We start from the raw sequence: 26,166 nt of genomic DNA on the forward strand, positions 1-26,166 counted from the left end.
CTCTCTTTTTCCCTCTCTCTCTTTTTCCCTCTCTCTCTTTTTCCCTCTCTCTCTTTTTCCCTCTCTCTCTTTTTCCCTCTCTCTCTTTTTCCCTCTCTCTCTCTTTTTCCCTCTCTCTCTCTCTCTTTTTCCCTCTCTCTCTCTCTCTTTTTCCCTCTCTCTCTCTCTCTCTTTTTCCCTCTCTCTCTCTCTCTTTTTCCCTCTCTCTCTCTCTCTTTTTCCCTCTCTCTCTCTCTCTTTTTCCCTCTCTCTCTCTCTTTTTCCCTCTCTCTCTCTCTCTCTTTTTCCCTCTCTCTCTCTCTCTTTTTCCCTCTCTCTCTCTCTCTTTTTCCCTCTCTCTCTCTCTCTTTTTCCCTCTCTCTCTCTCTCTTTTTCCCTCTCTCTCTCTCTCTTTTTCCCTCTCTCTCTCTCTCTTTTTCCCTCTCTCTCTCTCTCTTTTTCCCTCTCTCTCTCTTTTTCCCTCTCTCTCTCTTTTTCTCTCTCTCTCTCTTTTTCTCTCTCTCTCTCTTTTTCTCTCTCTCTCTCTTTTTCTCTCTCTCTCTCTTTTTCTCTCTCTCTCTCTTTTTCTCTCTCTTTTTCTCTCTTCAAACCCACTAAAATAATCTGAAAAGAGTCGCTCTACAGCTGCTGATTGGCTGACTCGCCTATAACCTGTTGAGGGCGGTACTGGGATTGTCTGAGCATAATAGTGCAGGTCTTGCTGTGGTGAGGCTGCGCTATTGGAAATGTCACCCCCATAGAAAGACCAGTGACGTTAAGGGGTTAAATCTACATTGTGTGTTATTTCCAGTCACAATATAACCTAGCTTGTCTATCTGCAGTTGTCCTTTCAGATGAAGAAGTAGTAGAAGAAATGGAAACTGAAGAACCACCAGGTAACCAGACACGTGAAATGATTTGCAACTCTTAAAGTGAATGTAAATTTTTGCTTATTAATTGTTACCTACTTGTTCACAATCTTATAAATATTGAAACCGCAATAATATTATTTTAAAATAAATTATGTTTATTGTTATTTTTATCTATAAACTTATCTCCGCTCTATGCATTGAACTCCTCCCAAACGTCTTCTTCCTGTTTTTCCCCCTGCATTATTTTAATATCTACCGCCCACTTGATGACATCAGTTTGAATCGTGTTCCCGATCAGGGCTCTCATTTGCGCATGCGTTTACTATTTGGATGACAATACGCGCATGCGTTAAGCAATCAATACACTAAACCTCGGCACCTCGTTTCACATCGCGCATGTGTTAATACTCAGTAACAAAGTTGAGTTGGTAATGCACTAAGTTGGTAACGTCATCGGGTAGTTTGCGCATGCGCAGTAGATACGCGTGACGTAGGGAACAACTGGCCTGACGCCCCGGGGGTGAGGAAAATAGTTCTAAATAGAAGTGTCAATCATCAAAATAATGTGGGACCATAATGGCGGGCGGAGGAATCTCCTATAAGAATACAACCTAAATTATTAACTATTTCTTTTTAGATTTTGATTTAGAGATTTTGATGAATGAAACTCACTTTTATTTTCAAAATGACACACTATGATACAGAGCAAGTAGGTTGACTTTACATGCACTTTAATGTTACTTGTCATGCTACAAAGCCGTTTTAAACAAGTTGGGATATTTCATGTTTTTAGAAGAACCTCAGGAACCTGTGCGGATACTTACTGCTGAGGAACTATTGGCTCAGAGGAGAGATAAGCTACAGGAAAAGAAGACGCAGATTGCATCATTGGCGTCCTCTATACTCTCAGACCCAGAAAACAGTGTGTGTGCAATAACAAAGATGCAATGTTAAAATTAATTTGTGTTAATATCTCATGCTTAGCTTTTGTGATCTTGTTTTCTTTAAAGGGGCATAAAACCCCCGAATTGTCTTTCATTATTTAGATAGAGCATGTATTGCTGCTCCTGAGACTACCTAGGTATTCTTTTCAACTAAGTATACAAAGAGAACTAAGCAAATTGGATAATAGAAATAAAATTGGGTTTCATGTCCCTTTTTAAAGTTCTTGTCAGACTCCTAAAAATGTATAGTTGGCTTCTGAATATTCTTTACTATTTTCTTAGTTTCATATAAATTTATCAAACCAAGTTAAAGGAACAGGAAACCCCAAAAACGTATTTCATGATTTAGATAGAACATACAATTTTAAACAACTTTCCAATTTACTTCTATTATCAAATTTTGCTTCATTATGGTTTTATTCTTTGCTGAAGGAACAGCGTTGCACTACTGGCATTTAGCTGAACACATCTAGTTAGCCAATCACAAGAGACAAATGTGTGCAGGCACCAATCGCCAGCTAGCTCCCACTAGTGTAGGATATGTGCGTATTCTTTTTCAACAAGGGATACCAAGAGAACGAAGCACATTTTAAAATAGAAGTGAATTTAAAAGTGTCTTAAAATGACATGCTCTATCTGAATCATCATGCAAGTTTAATTTTGACTTTCCTATTCCTTTAAATTTGTGTCACAGCTTTGATAGATAAATGAACAGTCTACTCCTGAATTAGTATTGTTTAAAAAGATAGCTAATCCCTTTATTACCCATTCCCCAGCTTTGCATAACCAACATGGTTATATTAATATAGTTTTTACCTCTGTGATTACCTTGAATCTAAGCCTCTGCAGACTGCCCCCTTATCTTACAGATTTTCATTTTAGCCAATCAGTGCTGATGCCTCAGTAACGTCACAGGAGTGAGTACAATGTTATCTATATGGCACACATGAACTAGGGCTTGCCTATCTGTAATAAAACTGTCAAAATGCACTGAGATAAGAGGCGGCTTTCAAGCTCTTAGAAATTAGCATATAAGTCTACCTAGGTTTAGCTTTCGACAAAGAATACCAAGAGAACAAAGCAAATTTGATGATAAAAGTATATTGGAAAGTTGTTTAAAATTACATGCCCTGTCTGAATCATGATGTGTACATCTTACCGCTTGGCCTCCATTTTATGGTTTAGCATTTGCCTTTTTTTTTTTTTTTTTTTTCCGAACGATGCATTTCAATCTGATCTCATGTCCTTCTCATGTTTCATAAAACAGATAAAAAAACTGAAAGAGCTGCGAGCCATGCTGATGGAGCAAGACCCGACTGTGGCTGTTACTGTCAGGAAGATGGTTATGATATCACTCATGGAAGTATTTAAGGACATTACACCTTCTTATAAGATTCGCCCATTAACAGAAGATGAAAAGAATTCTAGGGTATGTTGCAGATTTTCCAACTCTACACTAATCATTAGATAATAAATTAATACGTATGTTTGCTTTTTACCATAACTAATATAAGTACTACTTGATAGAGCCTGTACTACGCACAAGTCAATGCAGCTTAGATTTTAAAAGGGACATTCCGGTCAAAATTAAATGCACAAAGATTAGTTATATATTTGAATAGAAACATATTTGCAATACACTTGTATTGGCAAAAATGTTTCTAATAAACGTTATCACTGTTTTAGTGTTAACATTTTTCTCTGCACGCGCATGTGAAGCATAGCTAAATATTCTCTGTGCACCAGCATTTTAAATACTGCAGCTGCTCAGAGTGCCAGTGGTGCTTGTATGATGTCAGCAATAAACAAATTGTGTTCTTACCAGATGGTACAAGCACCTTAGGTTTTCTGAGTAAGTGCTGTGTTTAAAACGCTGGTGCACGGCACATACTTAAATACACTTTTGAAACCGCTTTAGCTTTTATTAGAAGCATTTTTGCTAATTACTTGTATATTACAAAATTATTCTATTTACTTTAATGTAGGGCTGCAACTAACGATTATTTTCATAATCGATTAATCGGCCGATTATTTTTTTCGATTAATCGACTAATCGGATAAAAAGAGAATCAATAATAGTTTTCTATGTTTTTAAATAAAATCCACATAATGAGTGTTACAAATATAAACTTCAGACTAAAACTTTACATTAACACAACTGTTTCTTCAATTTTTAAGCAGCAGAGCACAGTTTTATAATTAAACAAAACAAAACCACAAACTGTTTGAACTAGAAAGAGTTAGACTATCACTGTTAATAATATTCTGTTATTCACTCTTTCAGAAACTTTGCATTGAAATACAAAAATCTCAACATGTCCACATGCTTCTGGCTAAGGCTGGTTCTCTGTTTGCAGCTATATTTCCTGCAGCAGAGAAAAGGCTGTTGAGGTGTATAAGTAGGGTTTTGCCAATTTCACCAAAGTGGGATATTTATCTTTGTTAGCTCTTCACCAATGCTAAGTGTTTTCTACCTTGGCAAGGGGCCTCTCAATAAAGTAACCCTTGACTTCATTCTAACATAAAAATATCTTGAATATCTGTATGCAATGGTAAATAACCAGCTTTAAGGTTAGGGGAAATATCTAGTCCGCTCTAAAAATAACGGATATATACTTATAAAGGTTGAATCTGGTACATATCACAATTTATTAAAAATATAAAAAAACAAAACAAAAGCGCTAAGGACTATATATCAATAACAGGACAAAGCCTTACACATTTATTTATACAGTACATATAATCAGCAATAGCAAGCATCTGCTAATAATTGTGCACATCAATTTAAATAACTCCCATCAAACTAAGGGCTAGGTGTAAATAACAAGCTGTGAACTATATCATGAAAAGCATAGTTCCAAATCACCAGATTTAATATAAACAATCCAAATGATGACTATTATATCTGGGTTGCACATAAGCCAGGGGTAGTTGTAAAATTATACTGTCCTGACAAAGTGAAAAGTAGACGTCCTTTAGGCTAAGGACATAACCATAAAACACAATACCATATGCAGGAGTTCATTGGAGTGAAGCAGCTGGTGTTGTGCACAGAACAACCAATTGCAAACCAACTAATCGATTAATCGATTACGAGATTCGTTGACAACTATTTTCATAATCGATTATTATCGATTATGACGATTAGTTGTTGCAGCTCTACTTTAATGCATTCATGTGGATTACAATTTTGGTGGAATATCCCTTTAACCCCTTAGTGACCACAACACTTTTTAATTTTCTTACCGTTTGGGACCAGGGCTATTTTTACATTTCTGCTGTGTTTGTGTTTAGCTGTAGTTTTCCTCTTACTCATTTACTGTACCCACACATATTATATACCGTTTTTTCTTACCACTAAATGGACTTTCTAAAGATACCATTATTTTCATCATATCTTATAATTTACTATAAAAAAATATAAAATATGATGAAAAAATTGTTGCGTTTAGAAATACCCAATGTTTACATGTTCGTTGCTTTTTATAATATGAATAATCCTATAAGGGATACATATTGTGTATCCCTTATAGGATTATTCATATTATAATTTTAGATATTCACCATATTCATTATAGGTCCTGTTCCCTTTGTTCTCAGACTTGCACTCATATATTTATGAAAGATATAAGTTTGTTTTACTGATGGTTTATTATTAATTTTAGTGGCAGGAGTTAAAAATTTTATAATATTGATGTGCGGCGGACTTGACTTAGTTAATATGTTTGAAATGTCCTCTGTTCTCCTGCCCATTCGCTTGATAACGAGGGGGGTAAAATGACAAAGATCAGAGGTCTTTTATCACTGCTTGTGGTGCGGATTTATGGAGAGAGTCCACCAAACAGAGCAATGCTCAACCCGTCATTTTAAATAGGGGCAACTGCACTAGCAAATATTCATATTTAATGAAGGGTTAAAGAAGGTTTTTATTCCAATCATCAAGTCAATACAATTTACAAATGCACTTCTTCCCATGCACTAGTATGTAAAACCGTCTCCTGGGCGCTTAATGGGACCTTAAACTGAAAAACGTTGATCATGCAATTAAAAGAGCACTATTGAGTGATGTTAAAGGGACATGAAACCCAAATCTTTAACAACTTTAAATGTACTTATATTATCTAATTTGCTTCTTTCTCTTGGTATCAATTGTTGAAAAACACCCGCCAAATAAAGTGAAAGAACATTTCCGGAACTCCCTGCTAACTCAAGTCCGCCGCACATCGATAAATGCCAACAACATAAGATGTCGGCATATATCATTGCACAAGCATTTCTGGTGAAGTGCTTGTGCAATGCCGCCCCCTGCACATTTGCGGCCAATTTGCCGCTAGCAGGGGGTGTCAATCATCCCGATCGTATCCGTCTGTGGTCTGTGTTTGCTAAGGAAAAAGTTAAGTATTTAAAAAAAACAACAACAACAAAAAATGCTGCAATGTAAAGTTTAATGAATGAAAGTGCCCCTGTTTTTATAGTATTTTTAAATACCGGGCACTTATTCATTCAACTTTACATTAACTTTTATGACAATTGTTATTTTTTTTATGTTATTACTAGGCACAAGCACAATACTCTCTAGGCAAGTCACTGTCTTATTGCTTGCTGAGGCTTTAGTAATAAAGATAGCACAGAAGTGACTGGACATAAAACAAGACTTGTTTTGATAAAGTCATACTTGAACTTATCCACAGTTACAATTTGAAAGCATCATGGGAGAACGTTTGGATGCCTTGCAACTCTTCCGTCCAAGTTGGCTTTAAGTGGATTGGAATGTTTGATATCATTTGGTGTCAGGGGAAAAGCTGTGAGCAGCAACCAAAACATCAGTGAGGACAGCTTGTATCCATAAGATTGCAAGCCTTTCCACATGATTAAAGGGACTTAATAGTCCAATAATATAAAGCTCTAACTAGCCATTGTCAACATCAAAATTGTTATTGTTTAAAAAGATAGACAATGCCTTTACTACCCATTCCCCAGCTTTGCACAACCAACATTGTTATATTAATATACTTTATAACATTTAAAGGGACAGTCAACGCCAGAATTTTTGTTGCTTTAAAAGATAGATAATCCCTTTATTACCAATTCCCCAGTTTTGCATAACCAACACAGTTATAATAATACACATTTTACCTCTGTAATTACCTTGTATCTAAGCCCCAGCAGACTGCCCCCTTATTTCAGTTCTTTTGACAGACTTGCATATTATCCAATCAGAGCTGTCTCCATGGTAAATTCACGTGCATGAGCTCAATGTTATCTATTTGAAACACGTGAACTAATGCCCTCTAGTGGTAAAAAACTATCAAAATGCATTTAGATTAGAGGCGGCCTTCATGGTCTAAGAAATTAGTATATGAACCTCCTAGGTTTAGCTTTCATCTAAGAATACCAAGAGAACAAAGCTAAATTGGTGATAAAATCAAATTGGAAAGTTATTTAAAATTACATGCCCTATTTGAAACATGAAAGTTTTTTTTTTTGGACTTGACTGTCCCTTTTAAAGCTCTAAATGTCTGCCAGTTTCTAAGTCACTACCGACAGCCTCTTATCACATGCTTTTTTTTAATTTGCTTTTCACAACAGGGGAGTGCTAGTTCATGTGAGCCATATGGATAACATTGAGCTTTCTCCTGTGGAGTTTTGGCTGACACTGCACTAATTGGCGAAAATGCAAGCTAATAGATAATAAATAAATAAATAGCCATGTGATCAGGGGGCTGTCTGCAGAGGCTTAGATACAAGGTAATCACAGAGGTAAAAAGTATATTAATATAACCGTGTTGGTTATGTAAAACTGGGGAATGGGTAATAAAGGGATTATCTATCTTTTTTTTTTTTAAACAATACTAATTTTGGAGTAGACTCACTTTTAAAGTCTGCTCAGGAGTGGCAATGCATTGTGGACATTTAGTTACATTTAACCCCGTTGTGTGGGCAGGCGTACATTTGTGTGTAGTTTTATATATCAATTGTTTTTATTGTCAAACAAAAAAATATGTAGCATTCAAAGCACATTAAACACCTCTTACTTTTTGTATAACATTTTCCATGTCCCATGTTCCTTAAAGAGGTCAAAAAGCAAATGTTGTAACCTGCAAACCAATGCTGCAAACCAAATGACTGGTTTAGGCAATTTGCAGCATTTTGTAAACCAAGGTTACAGATTTTACATTTTGGCCTCTTTAGGGAGGGTGGGACAAAGCACAATTTTCACTTAAAAATGTTTAATGAGGTTTTTAGTGTCCCTTTAAAGAACAAGTAAATAAAAAAAAAAATATGAGGAGAGGTGAGGGGAAATATAAAACATAAGTCACAAAATGTCCATCTGGAACAGGTAAGATAATATGTGCATCATGCTTGTATACATATGAATACAGTTAACTAGGGAGCCTAATTTAAATCAAAGGTATGAACAACGATATCTGAAAGGCTATTGCTAATAGTGCTTACATTGTAGTTTAAACTAATACCTTTGTGGAAAATAACATAAATGATCAGCCCATTAAAGGGATATTCTAGTCAAAATTAAAGGGACACTGAACCCAAATCTTTTCTTTCATGGTTTAGATAGAGCATGCAATTTTAAGCAACTTTCTAATTTACTCCTATTATCGATCTTTCTTTGTTCTCTTAGTATCTTTATTTGAAATAGAACGCATTTAAGCTATTTGTTTTCTTCAGAACCCTGGAAAGCACTTGTTCATTGGTGGATGAATTTATCCACCAATCGGCAAGAACAACCCAGGTTGTTCACCAAAAATGGTCTGGCATCTAAACTTACATTTTTGCATTTCAAATAAAGATACCAAGAGAATGAAGAAAATTTGATAAAAGGAGTAAATTAGAAAGTTTTTTAAAATTGCATGCTCTATCTGAATCACGAAAGAAAAAATTTGGCTTCAGTGTCCCTTTAAACTTTTATGATTCAGATAAAGCATGCAATTTTAAGCAACTTTCTAATTTACTCCAGTTATAATTTTTTATTTGTTCTCTTGTTATCTTTATTTGAAAAAGCAAGAATGTAAGCCACCAATCAGCAAGCGCTACCCAGGTTCTGAACCAAAAATGGGCCGGCTCCTAAGCTTACATTCAAATAAAGATACCAAGAGAACGAAGAAAAATTGAAAATAGGAGTAAATAATCGCATGCTCTATCTGAATCATGAAAGTTTAATTTTGACTAAACTGTCCCTTTAATAACTACCCATGAAACAAACCTGAAAATAAATCACAAACAAATTTCTAGCAGTATAAGCCGCTTCCTAGAGAAGTAAAGTAGAAAACAAGAAATAGTGATATTATAACTGTGAAATTAGGAAGGGGAATAAATAGTTAAAGGAACAGTCAACACCAGAATTTTTGTTGTTTAAAAAGATAGATAATCCCTTTATTACCCATTCCCCAGTTTTGCAAAACCAACACTGTTATATTAATACACGTTTTACTTCTGTGACTAACTTGTATCTAAGCATCTTCTGACCGCCCCTAATCACATGACTTTTAGTTATTATCTATTGACTTGCATTTTAGCCAATTAGTGCAGTGTCTGCCACTAGCCACGATTTTGATCACAATGCTATCTATATGGCCTTCAAGAGCTTGCTCTCCCCTGCTGTGAAAAGTAAATAAAATAGAGGCGGGCTTCAAGGGCTTAGAAATTATCATATGTGCCTTCCTAGGTTTGCTTTCAACTAGAATACCAAGAGAACAAAGCAAAATTGTTGATAAAAGTAAATTGGAAAGTTGTTTAAAATGACATGCACTATTTGAAAAATTCAAGTTTTTTTTGGACTTGACTCTCCCTTTAAAATTGTATTTCCCATAGGTTCCATTTAGGAGACCTACCCATAGGAGTAAAAAAAAGCACACCCAGTCATCAGAATACATTATTTTTGAGGTCTTCTTTCCCATTAAAAGCATTTTTTTGGGGGAAAATGATTCCTGTTATTTAGAAATACAATAGAATATTCAAACGCCATAGTCATCTCATTTAAGTTACCCCAGTGGTCACAAAATGGCGTTATCTGCAGTTTCTGAAAGCGTTTGGTAAGTCTTAGGGCCTAATAATTAAAAGCTTGCCGACATGGAGAGAAATCACGCAAAATCTTTGTGTTTTTTTTTTTTTTTTTCTGAGCATATTATGGGCTCAATTTATTAAAGGGATAGTAAACCCATTTTTTTTTCTTTATTTCATGATTCGGATACAGCATGCAATTTTAAGTAACTTTCTAATTTACTCCTATTATCAATTTTGTTTTCGTTCTATAGCTATCTTTATTTGAAAAGGCTGGATTGAAAGCTTTGGAGCCGGCCCATTTTTTGTTCAGTACCCTGTATAGGGCTTGCTGATTGGTGCCTGCATTTAGCCATCCAATCGGCAAGCGCAAACCAGGTTCTCAACCTAAAATAGTCCGGCTCCAAAGCTTTTATTCCTGCTTTTTCAAATAAAGATAGCAAGATAATAGAAGTAAATTAGAAAGCCGCTTAAAATTGCATGCTCTGTCTGAATCATGAAAGAAAATATTTGGGTTTAGTATCCCTTTAAGCAGTTGATACTGCTTCGGATCCCCATCGAGTTAAGAAGCAGCGGTCACCTTTTAGGTGGCAGATTGAAATCTTACCGATCCGATCGGGATGATTGACAGCCCCTGCTAGCGGCCTATTGGCCACCAGTTAGTAGGGGGCGGCATTGCACAAGCATTTCACCAGATGTTAAATGCCAACAGAGTATGCTGTCGGCATTTAGCGAGGTCGAGCGGAAATGATTCGCTCCAGCGAATCATGATCGCTCGACTTTTAATTAATCTACCCCTATATATGAGTTTCTCGTTCCAGAACTCTGCATAGCGAGATAAAGAAATTTGGCTTTCTAAAATTATTTTGAGGGACCTTCCATTACTGACAAGACTTCTTAGAAAATCTCGCTAGAACAGAGAGCTTTAGAGAATTGGGCCCTTCATAGGCAGTTTCATCATTACACCGGTTTTAGGAGACAAACTTTATTTTGAACGGTTTCAAAAATGTGTGTCTGGCTCAGGGCTTTTTCTGTTTTGTGCTGCTATAAGTTTTTATACCACTGAGCAGAAAATGCAGCTGATTCAATCAAAAGCAATAGTTCTACATCTGAGTTGTGGGACTAGTGCTACTGATTGGATCAGCTGTGTTTTCCACTCTGGACCAGCAGTGCTCTGCGAGTCCTAAGCAATATTTCTACTTTGTGTTTAACCCTTTTTGTCCAGGGTTAAACACACAGTAGTCTAGGTTCAATAGTCTTAAAATAACATGCTCTAATGAATTAGAATATGCATTTTTTTTTAACTATATTAGCTCTTTAAAAAGAAACCTTGTAATATACTCAAACATATCATTAAATGTTAAAGTATAGAAAAGACAACATAAAACTTTAATGATTCAGATAGCATGTCATTTTAAACAACTTTTCCAATCTATTCCTATTTTCTGATCCTATTGTTTTTGGCATCCTTTGTTGAAAAGCATACCTAGGTAGCAGTGCACTGCTGGGTGGTGACTGCACATATATGCCTCTTCTCATTGGGTCACCCCATGTTCAGTTAGCTCCCAGTAGTGCATTGCTGCTCCATTAAAAAAGGATACCAATAGAATAAATACAATATGATTATAGAAGTAAATTGCACAGTTGATAAAAGTAATATGTATGCTCTATCTGAATCATGAAAGAAAATGGTTGGGTTTCACGTCCCTTTAAATCTATCAGTCTGTGCACAGAAACTAACTAGATTTTTTTTTTTTAAATAACTTATATGTTTTTTTGCTGGATACATGTATATGACTTTTAAAGGGACAGTGTACTAAAACATTTTTTATTGTTTAAAAAAGATAGATAATCCCTTTATTGCCCATTCCCCAGTTTTGCATAACCAACATTGTTATATTAATATACTTTTTACCTCTGCAATAACCTTGTATCTAAGCCTCTGCAGACTGCCCCTTAGTTCAGGTCTTTTGACAGACTTGCATTTTAGCCAATTAGTGCTCACAGGAGTGAGCACAATGTTATCTATATGGCCCACACAAACTAGCTCTGTCTAATTGTCAAAATGCACTTAGATAAGAGGCGGCCTCAAGGGCTTAGAAATTAGAATGAGAATAGGTTTATTTTTCAACAAAGAATACAAATTAAACAATCAAATTTGATGATAAAAGTAAATTTAAAGTTTTTAAAGTCCTATCTGAATCATGAAAGTTTCATTTTGACTTTACCGTCCCTTTAAGACATAATGAAAATCTGGGCTCTTAGGGATACTTGTTGACTGGAGTTGAGAAACACTGACTTAAATGACCATTAAATAAAGCAGAATTGTATAATAAATGAATGAATAATAATAAGACAATGCAATAAAATTTAGTTTGAATTTCAAATGAGTTGATTTTTTTTCTGACAAATTTCAAAATTACTAACATTTCCCTGCGCTCGTCTCATGTGACAGATGTCAGCCAATCACAAACCTATGTTTATACTGTTAACTTTTTCTCATGCTTAGTAGTAAACTAAGAGAGCCTAATATAGCAGCCTCCAGTGCCATTTGGCTCTTTTCGCAGCCAGTTATCTATGTGTGAAAATGCAACACACAAAGGTCTTTTTTTTTTTTTTTTTTTTTTTTTACAGATATTTTTGTCACTTTCGGGCTAAGATATCCGGCTTAAAAAAGAGTTGAATGCAGCTGGCGCCTGCCATATTTGGCATTTGTTGTTACCCGAATGCAAAGAATGTATATGTCTACTTAATAGGATCTAGTGCATCTGAAAGTGCACATATAAAAAGATTTGTGCACATTTTGATAATGGATGCAAACTGGTACTTTATTTTTTTCAATTCTTTTATTGCATGTTCTATTTGAATCATTAAAGATTAAAGGGATAGTAAACGCCAAAAATAAGAGAAAAATATTCCTATACAACTGAGATAATCCACATTAATAGCAATGCTGATGAATATCGCTCAATGTATCATTACAAACGATGATGCAAGCAATGAGTTAAACATAAAGTCCCCCAATATGGAAATGGAAATATATTAAGCACATGGTATTCCCCACAATGGTAGTCATCACCTGTAATGTTACAGTAACATCCAACATGCGAAAGGGTGAGTAATTCACCCGTCTGTTACCTCTGCTTCACCGCTAATAAGGAAGATACCTCAGAGCTATAGCGATACTTGTATTGCTTCTGGGTAACCACAGCTTCGGTGTGGAATTATTACCTCTCGTTAAGATTCTTGCTGTTCCTGCGGTCTCACTTCCGGCTGTTGCTGGGTCTGTTACTAATGACATGACGTGTCTCCATGAACATGTGGGGGAAAGCAGCCAATCCAAATAGTGCCTTCTATATCAATCATCAGATGGAACTCCAGTGGCGTCAGGGAAATCCGGATCCTCGGCAAAAAGGACTCCTCGTAGTCCGCAAGGCAAAATAGAAAAAGAAGGAAGCCTTGGAGCCGGAAATTTTGTAAGTAAAAAGTCCACTTTATTTCTTCAATGTATGTTAAAATAACAACAACACAAGCCAGGTAGGAAGTAGGATTTACATCTGTTAATCCTACTACTTACCTGGCTTGTGGTGTTATTTTAACATACGTTGAAAAAAATAAAGTGGACTTTTTACTTTCAAAATTTCCGGCTCCAAGGCTTCCTTCTTTTTCTAAACTCCGAAAATGTTATTGTTTTAAAAATATAAATAATCCCTTTATTTACCATTCCCCAGCTTTGCATAACCAACACTGTTCTATAAATACTTTATACCTGTGATTACCTTGTATCTAAGCCTCTGCAGACTGCTCCCTCATCTCAGATCTTTTGACAGACTTGCATTTCAGACAATTAGTGCTGACTCTTAAATAACTTTACGTGCATGAGCACAGTGTTATCTATATGAAACACATGAAGTAATGCCCTCTAGCTGTGAAAAACTGTCAAATGCATTCAGATAAGAGGTGGCCTTCAAGGGCTTAGAAATTAGCATATGAGCCTACCTAGTATTACGCTTCAACTAAGAATAACAAGAGAACAAAGCAAATTTGATGATTAAATTAAATTAGAAAGTTGTTTAAGATCACATGCCCTTTTTGAATCATGAAAGTTTAATTTGGTCTTTACTATCCCTTTAATTTTGATTCTAGTGTCCCTTTAAGTTCTGGTTCTTTATAAATATTGATTTGACTTTATGGGAAGCCTGTTATTTAGCCCAGTGCAATTTTTTTCCCCTGTGGCCTTTTAGGTTAACAAATTATAAATATGTATTTATAAATATAGAGCTGCTACTGTAATATTGATGACATCTTTCTATAACTGTTTAATGTGCTTTACAAAAATCTAATTTGTGAACAAACAGGTAAAAAAAGAAACTCAGAGGTTGCGAGAATTTGAAGAAGGTCTCGTCAGCCAGTACAAATTTTATTTGGAAAATCTGGAACAGACAATAAAAGGTAAAACTTTTTTTTTTTCCCCCATACTACACCAACTATATTCTTATATGTTCTTATATTCTTTAAAGGGACATTGTACACTAGATTTGTCTTTGCACAAATGATTTGTAGGTGATCTATTTATATAGCCCATCTGGGAGTGTTTTTGTAACACTGTATAGTTTTACTTATTTTTAAATAACATTATGCTGATTTTCAGACTACCAACCAAGCCCTATAGTTTTAGATGTATACTGATGTCTACAGACTCCTGCTTGCTTTTATTTGTATAATGAGTCTTTTCATATGCAGGGGAGAGGAGGGGGGATGGTCTGCTCTCAGCCCCTTCAGTGGGTGTCACAGCCTAACCTTATCAACAGTGCTAAACTGGGAGCTTCTAAATAAGTTTTTTTTACTTGATTTTTATATCGGTATCTATATGTGAATATTCCGCTTTATAGTAGTGTCTATTACATACAGTTATATGAACATTGGTGTATACTGTCCCTTTAAGTAGCAAATCTACTTACTATAAGTTAAAATAGTGCTCCCAATATTATGAGGTTGTGGAATGTTTTTGTTTTTTTGTGTGTGTAGATTTACATACTTTAGGACTGCATACAATACAAATCAGTCTATTGATATTATGCAGTATATACACTACTCCCAGCATAACCAAGCGCTCCCTGTCTACACACATCTATACAGGATTTCATTAAAAGGAACTTTATACTGAAAAAATAATAATTTACTCCTATTATCAATTTTTCTTCGTTCTCTTGCTATCTTTATTTAAAAAAGCAAGAATGTAAGCATAGGCGCCGGCCCATTTTTGTTCAACACCTGGGTAGCACTTTCTGATTGGTGTCTAAATGTAGCCAGCAAGCGCTACCCAGGTGCTAAACCAAAAATGGTCTGGCTCATAAGCGTACATTCAAATAAAGATAGCAAGAGAACAAAGAAAAAATAGGAGTAAATTAGAAAGTTGCTTAAAATTGCATGCTCTATCTGAATCATGAAAGTTTAATTTTGACTAGACTATCCCTTTAAGTTCCACTGCATCATATTCTTATTATGCATTTGTTTTAAAGAATCATAAAAGTTTAGTTTTGACTAGACTATACCTTTTAATTATTGCAATGGTCTTGTTTTCTGAAAATTTTCAGTTACTTTAATTTTCCCCTCCCCCTGTATCGTGAAAGTCATCAGCCAATTGCATTCACTGTTTTCTCTTGCTCGTTCTCAGTAGTGTGAATGTAAAAGAGTTGTGCACATTTCGATAAATTAATTGGAGTTTTTTTTTTATTTTTTATTGCGTGATCTATCTAAATCATTAAAGTGAAGGTTAATTTCGATGAATTAGTGTCCGTTTTTTAATAAACCTATTAAAAACAAGGGACTTTAATTCATCAAAATTGACATTTCACTCCTTTTCTTCAAAAACGTACCTTTTTAATCCTGAAAGCCACTCCAGCGATTCTCCCGGCCGTCGGAAACCTCTTCTTACGTCAGAAATGACGAATGCCTAAAAAATAGTGAAACACATAGGTCTCGATTCCCATATTTCCAAAATTCTCGTTCAAGTTGAAAAAAATGGGATCAGATTTATTGTTTTCTTTCATGTAATTGGCAAGAGTCCATGAGCTAGTGACGTATGGGATATACAATCCTACCAGGAGGGGAAAAGTTTCCCAAACCTCAAAATGCCTATAAATACACCCCTCACCACACCCACAATTCAGTTTTACAAACTTTGCCTCCTATGGAGGTGGTGAAGTAAGTTTGTGCTAATATTTCTACGTTGACATGCGCTTCATTTTGAAGCCCGGTTCCTCTCAGAGTACAGTGAATGTCAGAGGGATGTGAAGGGAGTATTACCTATTGAATACAATCGTCATCCTAATGGGGATCTATTTCATAGGTTCTCTGTTATCGGTCGTAGAGATTCATCTCCTACCTCCCTTTTCAGATCGACAATATACTCTTATATACCATTACCTCTACTGATATATAAATATATGTTTATACTTATATTTGCTATGATTCAGGTTTATCAGTATATTTCCTTTTTTGGAGACTGTCAGTTTCATATTTGGGAAATGCATTAAAAAAAAAAATGTACCTGAGGTTTTCAAATTGATTATTTTTTCTAAATTGCGGGCTGTATTAGGATCGCGTGAGCGCAAAATGCTATAATTTCTTCTGTTATGTGTGATCAGTCCACGGGTCATCATTACTTCTGGGATATAACTCCTCCCCAACAGGAAATGCAAGAGGATTCACCCAGCAGAGCTGCATATAGCTCCTCCCCTCTACGTCAGTCCCAGTCATTCTCTTGCACCCAACGACTAGATAGGATGTGTGAGAGGACTATGGTGATTATACTTAGTTTTTATGACTTCAATCAAAAGTTTGTTATTTTACAATAGCACCGGAGCGTGTTATTACTTCTCTGGCAGAGTTTGAGGAAGAATCTACCAGAGTTTTTTACTATGATTTTAACCGGAGTAGTTAAGATCATATTGCTGTTCTCGGCCATCTGAGGGAGGTAAAAGCTTCAGATCAGGGGACAGCGGGCAGATGAATCTGCATTGAGGTATGTAGCAGTTTTTATTTTCTGAATGGAATTGATGAGAAAATCCTGCCATACCGTTATAATGACATGTATGTATACACTTCAGTATTCTGGGGATGGTATTTCACCGGAACTACTCTGTTAAAAGTCACTAATCTTTTTAATAAGTATTTATCATGTTAAACGTTTTTGCTGGAATGTAGAATCGTTTACATTTCTGAGGTACTGAGTGAATAAATATTTGGGCATTATTTTCCACTTGGCAGTTGTTTGGTTTTAATTATGACAGTTTCGTTTCTCTTCACTGCTGTGTGTGAGGGGGAGGGGCCGTTTTTGGCGCTCTTTGCTACGCATCAAAAAATTCCAGTCAGTTACTCTTATATTTCCTGCATGATCCGGTTCATCTCTGACAGATCTCAGGGGTCTTCAAACTTCTTTAGAGGGAGGTAGATTCTCTCAGCAGAGCTGTGAGAATTTTATATTGACTGTGAATAAAAACGTTGCTCTGTAATTTTTATGTCAAATTTAATTATTGTTATTTTTCTAATGGGAACAAACCTTTGCTAAAAGTTGTGTTGTTTAAAGTTTGATGCTATAACTATTTTTCAGTTCATTATTTCAACTGTCATTTAATCGTTTAGTACCTCTTTGAGGCACAGTACGTTTTTGCTAAAAAAGATTATAACCAAGTTGCAAGTTTATTGCTAGTGTGTTAAACATGTCTGACTCAGAGGAAGATATCTGTGTCATTTGTTCCAATGCCAAGGTGGAGCCCAATAGAAATTTATGTACTAACTGTATTGATGCTACTTTAAATAAAAGTCAATCTGTACAATTTGAACAAATTTCACCAAACAGCGAGGGGAGAGTTATGCCGACTAACTCGCCTCACGCGGCAGTACCTGCATCTCCCGCCCGGGAGGTGCGTGATATTATGGCGCCTAGTACATCTGGGCGGCCATTACAGATAACATTACAAGATATGGCTACTGTTATGACTGAAGTTTTGTCTAAATTACCAGAACTAAGAGGCAAGCGTGATCACTCTGGGGTGAGAACAGAGTGCGCTGACAATACTAGGGCCATGTCTGATACTGCGTCACAGCTTGCAGAGCATGAGGACGGAGAGCTTCATTCTGTAGGTGACGGTTCTGATCCAAACAGATTGGATTCAGATATTTCAAATTTTAAATTTAAATTGGAGAACCTCCGTGTATTACTAGGGGAGGTCTTAGCAGCTCTCAATGATTGTAACACCGTTGCAATACCAGAGAAACTGTGTAGGTTGGATAAATACTTTGCGGTACCGGCGAGTACTGACGTTTTTCCTATACCTAAGAGACTAACTGAAATTGTTACTAAGGAGTGGGATAGACCCGGTGTGCCGTTCTCACCCCCTCCAATATTTAGAAAGATGTTTCCAATAGACACCACCACTCGGGACTTATGGCAAACGGTCCCTAAGGTGGAGGGAGCAGTTTCTACTTTAGCTAAGCGTACCACTATCCCGGTGGAGGATAGCTGTGCTTTTTCAGATCCAATGGATAAAAAATTAGAGGGTTACCTTAAGAAAATGTTTGTTCAACAAGGTTTTATATTGCAACCCCTTGCATGTATCGCGCCGATTACGGCTGCGGCAGCATTTTGGATTGAGTCTCTGGAAGAGAACCTTAGTTCATCTACGCTAGACGACATTACGGACAGGCTTAGAGTCCTTAAACTAGCTAATTCATTCATTTCGGAGGCCGTAGTACATTTAACCAAACTTACGGCTAAGAACTCAGGATTCGCCATACAGGCACGTAGGGCGCTGTGGCTAAAATCCTGGTCAGCTGATGTTACTTCTAAGTCCAAATTACTTAATATACCTTTCAAGGGGCAGTCTTTATTTGGGCCCGGTTTGAAAGAAATTATCGCTGACATTACAGGAGGTAAGGGCCACGCCCTACCTCAAGACAAAGCCAAAGCTAAGGCTAGACAGTCTAATTTTCGTCCCTTTCGGAATTTCAAAACAGGAGCAGCATCAACCTCCACTGCACCAAAACAGGAGGGAGCCGTTGCTCGTTACAGGCAAGGCTGGAAGCCTAACCAGTCCTGGAACAAGAGCAAGCAGGCCAGGAAACCTGCTGCTGCCCCAAAGACAGCATGAACCGAGAGCCCCCGATCCGGGACCGGATCTAGTGGGGGGCAGACTTTCTCTCTTCGCCCAGGCCTGGGCAAGAGATGTTCAGGATCCCTGGGCGCTAGAGATCATATCTCAGGGATACCTTCTAGACTTCAAATTATCTCCCCCAAGAGGGAGATTTCATCTGTCAAGGTTGTCAACAAACCAGATAAAGAAAGAAGCGTTTCTACGCTGTGTACAAGATCTGTTATTAATGGGAGTGATCCATCCGGTTCCGCGGTCGGAACAAGGACAAGGGTTCTACTCAAACCTGTTTGTAGTTCCCAAAAAAGAGGGAACTTTCAGGCCAATCTTAGATTTAAAGATTCTAAACAAATTCCTAAGAGTTCCATCGTTCAAAATGGAAACTATTCGGACAATCTTACCCATGATCCAAAAGGGTCAGTACATGACCACAGTGGATTTAAAAGATGCTTACCTTCACATACCGATTCACAAAGATCATCACCGGTATCTAAGGTTTGCCTTCTTAGACAGGCACTACCAGTTTGTAGCTCTTCCATTCGGATTGGCTACGGCTCCAAGAATCTTCACAAAGGTTCTGGGTGCCCTTTTGGCGGTACTAAGACCGCGAGGGATTTCGGTAGCTCCGTACCTAGACGACATTCTAATACAAGCTTCAAGCTTTCAAACTGCCAAGTCTCATACAGAGTTAGTTCTGGCATTTCTAAGGTCGCATGGATGGAAAGTGAACGAAAAGAAGAGTTCTCTTTTTCCTCTCACAAGAGTTCCATTCTTGGGGACTCTTATAGATTCTGTAGAAATGAAGATTTACCTGACAGAAGACAGGTTAACAAAACTTCAAAATGCATGCCGTGTCCTTCATTCCATTCAACACCCGTCAGTAGCTCAATGCATGGAGGTGATCGGCTTAATGGTAGCGGCAATGGACATAGTACCTTTTGCACGCCTACACCTCAGACCGCTGCAATTGTGCATGCTAAGTCAGTGGAATGGGGATTACTCAGATTTGTCCCCTACTCTGAATCTGAATCAAGAGACCAGAAATTCTCTTCTATGGTGGCTTTATCGGCCACACCTGTCCAGGGGGATGCCATTCAGCAGGCCAGACTGGACAATTGTAACAACAGACGCCAGCCTACTAGGTTGGGGCGCTGTCTGGAATTCTCTGAAGGCTCAGGGACTATGGAATCAGGAGGAGAGTCTCCTTCCAATAAACATCCTGGAATTGAGAGCAGTTCTCAATGCCCTTCTGGCTTGGCCCCAATTAACAACTCGGGGGTTCATCAGGTTTCAGTCGGACAACATCACGACTGTAGCTTACATCAACCATCAGGGAGGGACAAGAAGCTCCCTAGCAATGATGGAAGTATCAAAGATAATTCGCTGGGCAGAGTCTCACTCTTGCCACCTATCAGCAATCCACATCCCGGGAGTGGAGAACTGGGAGGCGGATTTCTTGAGTCGCCAGACTTTTCATCCGGGGGAGTGGGAACTTCATCCGGAGGTCTTTGCCCAAATACTTCGACGTTGGGGCAAACCAGAGATAGATCTCATGGCGTCTCGCCAGAACGCCAAACTTCCTCTCTACGGGTCCAGATCCAGGGATCCGGGAGCGGTTCTGATAGATGCTTTGACAGCACCTTGGAACTTCGGGATGGCTTATGTGTTCCCACCCTTCCCGCTGCTTCCTCGATTGATTGCCAAAATCAAACAGGAGAGAGCATCAGTGATTCTAATAGCGCCTGCATGGCCACGCAGGACTTGGTATGCAGATCTAGTGGACATGTCATCCTGTCCACCTTGGTCTCTACCTCTAAGACAGGACCTTCTGATACAGGGTCCATTCAAACATCAAAATCTAACTTCTCTGAAGCTGACTGCTTGGAAATTGAACGCTTGATTTTATCAAAACGTGGTTTTTCTGAGTCGGTTATTGATACCCTGATCCAGGCTAGGAAGCCTGTTACCAGAAGGATTTACCATAAAATATGGCGTAAATACCTATACTGGTGCGAATCCAAAGGTTACTCTTGGAGTAAGGTTAGGATCGCTAGGATATTGTCCTTTCTACAAGAAGGTTTAGAAAAGGGTCTATCAGCTAGTTCATTAAAGGGACAGATTTCAGCTCTGTCCATCTTGTTACACAGGCGTCTGTCAGAAAATCCAGACGTCCAGGCCTTTTGTCAGGCTTTAGCTAGGATCAAGCCTGTGTTTAAAGCTGTTGCTCCGCCATGGAGTTTAAACTTAGTTCTTAACGTTTTACAGGGTGTTCCGTTTGAACCCCTTCATTCCATTGATATAAAATTGTTATCTTGGAAAGTTCTGTTTTTAATGGCTATTTCTTCGGCTCGAAGAGTCTCTGAGTTATCAGCCTTACATTGTGATTCTCCTTATCTGATTTTTCACTCAGACAAGGTAGTTCTGCGTACTAAACCTGGGTTCTTACCTAAGGTAGTCACTAACAGGAATATCAATCAAGAGATTGTTGTTCCATCCTTGTGTCCAAATCCTTCTTCAAAGAAGGAACGTCTTCTACACAATCTGGATGTAGTTCGTGCCCTCAAGTTCTACTTGCAGGCAACTAAAGATTTTCGCCAAACTTCTTCCCTGTTTGTCGTTTATTCTGGACAGAGGAGAGGTCAAAAAGCTTCTGCTACCTCTCTCTCTTTTTGGCTTCGTAGCATAATACGTTTAGCCTATGAGACTGCTGGACAGCAGCCTCCTGAAAGAATTACAGCTCACTCCACTAGAGCTGTGGCTTCCACTTGGGCCTTTAAGAATGAGGCCTCTGTTGAACAGATTTGCAAGGCTGCAACTTGGTCTTCGCTTCATACTTTTTCCAAATTTTACAAATTTGACACTTTTGCTTCTTCGGAGGCTATTTTTGGGAGAAAGGTTCTTCAGGCAGTGGTTCCTTCTGTATAATGAGCCTGCCTATCCCTCCCGTCATCCGTGTACTTTTGCTTTGGTATTGGTATCCCAGAAGTAATGATGACCCGTGGACTGATCACACATAACAGAAGAAAACATAATTTATGCTTACCTGATAAATTCCTTTCTTCTGTTGTGTGATCAGTCCACGGCCCGCCCTGTTTTAAGGCAGGTAAATATCTTTTAAATTATACTCCAGTCACCACTTCACCCTTGGTTACTCCTTTCTCGTTGATTCTTGGTCGAATGACTGGGACTGACGTAGAGGGGAGGAGCTATATGCAGCTCTGCTGGGTGAATCCTCTTGCATTTCCTGTTGGGGAGGAGTTATATCCCAGAAGTAATGATGACCCGTGGACTGATCACACAACAGAAGAAAGGAATTTATCAGGTAAGCATAAATTATGTTTTATTGTGTCATTCTTGGCGCAAGACTTTTTTGGCGCGAGAATTACGTTTGTATACAAAAAATTCGTCATTTCCAGGGTCTTAGTTGACGCCGAATCTTTTCACGAGGTTGCGTCATCTATGACGCTCATGTTTGTTGCGGCAAAAAATATTTTCAGTTGTGGGCGTCATACTTGTCGCCAAACTGTTTGTCATTATTTAAGACTTCATTTCCTTTTGCCTCTGATCCTTTTTTTTTTCTTGTCAGAGGCCTATTCTGTTTGCATTTTTTCCCATTCCTAAAACTGTCATATAAGGAAATAGATAATTTCTCCAACATAGGTGTGTCCGGTCCACGGCGTCATCCTTACTTGTGGGATATTCTCTTCCCCAACAGGAAATGGCAAAGAGCCCAGCAAAGCTGGTCACATGATCCCTCCTAGGCTCCGCCTACCCCAGTCATTCTCTTTGCCGTTGTACAGGCAACATCTCCACGGAGATGGCTTAGAGTTTTTTAGTGTTTAACTGTAGTTTTTATTATTCAATCAAGAGTTTGTTATTTTAAAATAGTGCTGGTATGTACTATTTACTCTGAAACAGAAAAGAGATGAAGATTTCTGTTTGTATGAGGAAAATGATTTTAGCAACCGTTACTAAAATCCATGGCTGTTCCACACAGGACTGTTGAGAGGAATTAACTTCAGTTGGGGGAACAGTGAGCAGTCTTTTGCTGCTTGAGGTATGACACATTCTAACAAGACGATGTAATGCTGGAAGCTGTCATTTTCCCTATGGGATCCGGTAAGCCATTTTTATTCACACAGTAAATAAGGGCTTCACAAGGGCTTATTAAGACTGTAGACATTTTCTGGGCTAAATCGATCATATTTTCACATATTTAGCCTTGAGGAATCATTTAATCTGGGTATTTTTTGTAAAATAATATCGGCAGGCACTGTTTTAGACACTTTATTCTATTGGGGCTTTCCCTAATCATAGTCAGAGCCTCATTTTCGCGCCGGTATGGCGCACTTGTTTTTGAGAACAGCATGACATGCAGCTGCATGTGTGTGGAGCTCTGATACATAGAAAAGTCTTTCTGAAGGCATTATTTGGTATCGTATTCCCCTTTGGGCTTGGTTGGGTCTCAGCAAAGCAGATTCCAGGGACTGTAAAGGGGTTAAATATAAAAACGGCTCCGGTTCCGTTATTTTAAGGGTTAAAGCTTCCAAATTTGGTGTGCAATACTTTTAAGGCTTTAAGACACTGTGGTGAAATTTTGGTGAATTTTGAACAATTCCTTCATACTTTTTCGCAATTGCAGTAATAAAGTGTGTTCAGTTTAAAATTTAAAGTGACAGTAACGGTTTTATTTTAAAACGTTTTTTGTGCTTTGTTATCAAGTTTATGCCTGTTTAACATGTCTGAACTACCAGACTGTGTTCTGAATGTGGGGAAGCCAAGGTTCCTTCTCATTTAAATAGATGTGATTTATGTCATAAAATTTTTTAGTAAAAATGATGCCCAAGATGATTCCTCAAGTGAGGGGAGTAAGCATGGTACTGCATCATCCCCTCCTTCGTCTACACCAGTTTTGCCCATACAGGAGGCCCCTAGTACATCTAGCGCGCCAATACTCCTTACTATGCACTGTAATGGATAATTCTATCAAAACATTTTAGCCAATATGCCCACTTATCAGCGAAAGCGCGACTGCTCTGTTTTAGAAAATACTGAAGAGCATGAGGACGCTGATGATATTGTTTCTGAAGGGCCCCTACACCAGTCTGAGGGGGCCAGGGAGGTTTTGTCTGAGGGAGAAATTTCAGATTCAGGAAAAATTTCTCAACAAGCTGAACCTGATGTGATTACTTTTAAATTTAAGTTGGAACATCTCCGCGCTCTGCTTATGGAGGTGTTATCCAATTTGGATGATTGTGATTATCTGGTCATTCCAGAAACACTATGTAAAATGGTCAAGTTCCTAGAGGTCCCGGGGCCCCCCGAAGCTTTTCCTATACTCAAGCGGGTGGCGTACATTGTTAATAAAGAATGGGACAGGCCCGGTGTACCTTTCGTACCTCCCCCCATATTTAAAAAATTGTTTCCTATAGTCGACCCCAGAAAGGACTTATGGCAGACAGTCCCCAAGGTCGAGGGGGCGGTTTCTACTCTAAACAAGCGCACCACTATACCCATAGAAGATAGTTGTGCTTTCCAAGATCCTATGGATAAAAAATTAGAAGGTTTGCTAAAAAAGATGTTTGTTCAGCAAGGTTACCTTCTACAACCAATTGCATGCATTGTCCCTGTCACTACAGCCGCGTGTTTCTGGTGCGATGAGCTAGAAAAGGCGATTATTAGTAATTCTTCTTCTTATGAGGAGATTATGGACAGAATTCGTGCTCTTAAATTGGCTAATTCTTTCACCCTAGACGCCACCTTGCAATTGGCTAGGTTAGCGGCGAAAAATTCTGGGTTTGCTATTGTGGCGCGCAGAGCGCTTTGGTTAAAATCTTGGTCAGCGGATGCGTCTTCCAAGAACAAATTGTTTGACATTCCTTTCAAGGGGAAAACACTGACTTGAAAGATTTTATCTCTGATATCACTGATATCACTGGGGGCAAGGGCCACGCCCTTCCTCAGAATAGGTCTTTCAAGGCCAAAAATAAACCTAATTTTCGTCCCTTTCGCAGAAACGGACCAGCCCCAAGTGCTACGTCCTCTAAGCAGGAGGGTAATACTTCTCAAGCCAATCCAGCCTGGAGACCAAGGCAAGGCTGGAACAAAGGAAAGCAGGCCAAGAAACCTGCCACTGCTCCCAAGACAGCATGAGACGCGGGCCCCCGATCCGGGACCGGATTTGGTGGGGGGCAGACTCTCTCTCTTCACTCAGGCTTGGGCAAGAGATGTTCTGGATCCTTGGGCGCTAGAAATAGTCTTCCAAGGTTATCTTCTGGAAGTGATTCATCCTGTTCCATTAAAAGAACGAGGGATGGGGTTCTACTCCAATCTGTTCGTAGTTCCCAAAAAAGAGGGAACGTTCAGACCAATCTTAGATCTCAAGATCCTAAACAAGTTTCTCAAGGTTCCATCGTCCAAAATGGAAACCATTCGAACAATCCTTCCATCCAGGAAGGTCAATTCTTGACCACGGTGGATTTAAAGGATGCGTATCTACATATTCCTGTCCACAAGGAACATCATCGGTTCCTAAGGTTCGCATTCCTGGACAAGCATTACCAGTTCGTGGCGCTTCCTTTCGGATTAGCCACTGTTCCAAGGATTTTCACAAAGGTACTAGGGTCCCTTCTGGCGGTGCTAAGACCAAGGGGCATTGCTGTAGTACCTTACTTGGACGACATTCTGATTCAAGCGTCGTCCCTTCCTCAAGCAAAGGCTCACACGGACATAGTCCTGGCCTTTCTCGGATCTCACGGATGGTAAGTGAACGTGGAAAAGAGTTCTCTATCTCCGTCGACAAGAGTTCCCTTCTTGGGAACAATAATAGACTCCTTAGAAATGAGGATTTTTCTGACAGAGACCAGAAAAACAAAACTTCTAAACTCTTGTCGGATACTTCATTCCGTTCCTCTTCCTTCCATAGCGCAGTGCATGGAAGTGATAGGTTTGATGGTAGCGGCAATGGACATAGTTCCTTTTGCGCGCATTCATCTAAGACCATTTCAATTGTGTATGCTCAGTCAGTGGAATGGGGACTATACAGACTTGTCTCCGAAGATACAAGTAAACCAGAGGACCAGAGACTCACTCCGTTGGTGGCTGTCCCTGGACAACCTGTCGCAAGGGGTGACCTCCCGCAGACCAGAGTGGGTCATTGTCACGACCGACGCCAGTCTGATGGGCTGGGGCGCGGTC

The 26,166-nt window shown here is 38.5% G+C and overlaps 1 protein-coding gene across 1 annotated transcript in view; it reads left to right on the forward strand.

The window, feature by feature from the left end:
- The window catches only part of NOC3L (NOC3 like DNA replication regulator), a 179,314-nt gene that overhangs the window by 32,773 nt on the left and 120,375 nt on the right, over positions 1-26,166 (forward strand). The window contains exons 5-8 of the mRNA XM_053692316.1: positions 822-875; positions 1,645-1,775; positions 3,063-3,224; positions 14,173-14,266. Coding sequence (XP_053548291.1) covers positions 822-875; positions 1,645-1,775; positions 3,063-3,224; positions 14,173-14,266 — 441 coding nt within the window. The remainder of the gene's footprint in view (positions 1-821; positions 876-1,644; positions 1,776-3,062; positions 3,225-14,172; positions 14,267-26,166) is intronic.

The sequence above is a fragment of the Bombina bombina genome, chromosome 9, assembly GCF_027579735.1.
Source record: "Bombina bombina isolate aBomBom1 chromosome 9, aBomBom1.pri, whole genome shotgun sequence".
In the NCBI taxonomy this organism is placed as follows: domain Eukaryota; kingdom Metazoa; phylum Chordata; class Amphibia; order Anura; family Bombinatoridae; genus Bombina; species Bombina bombina.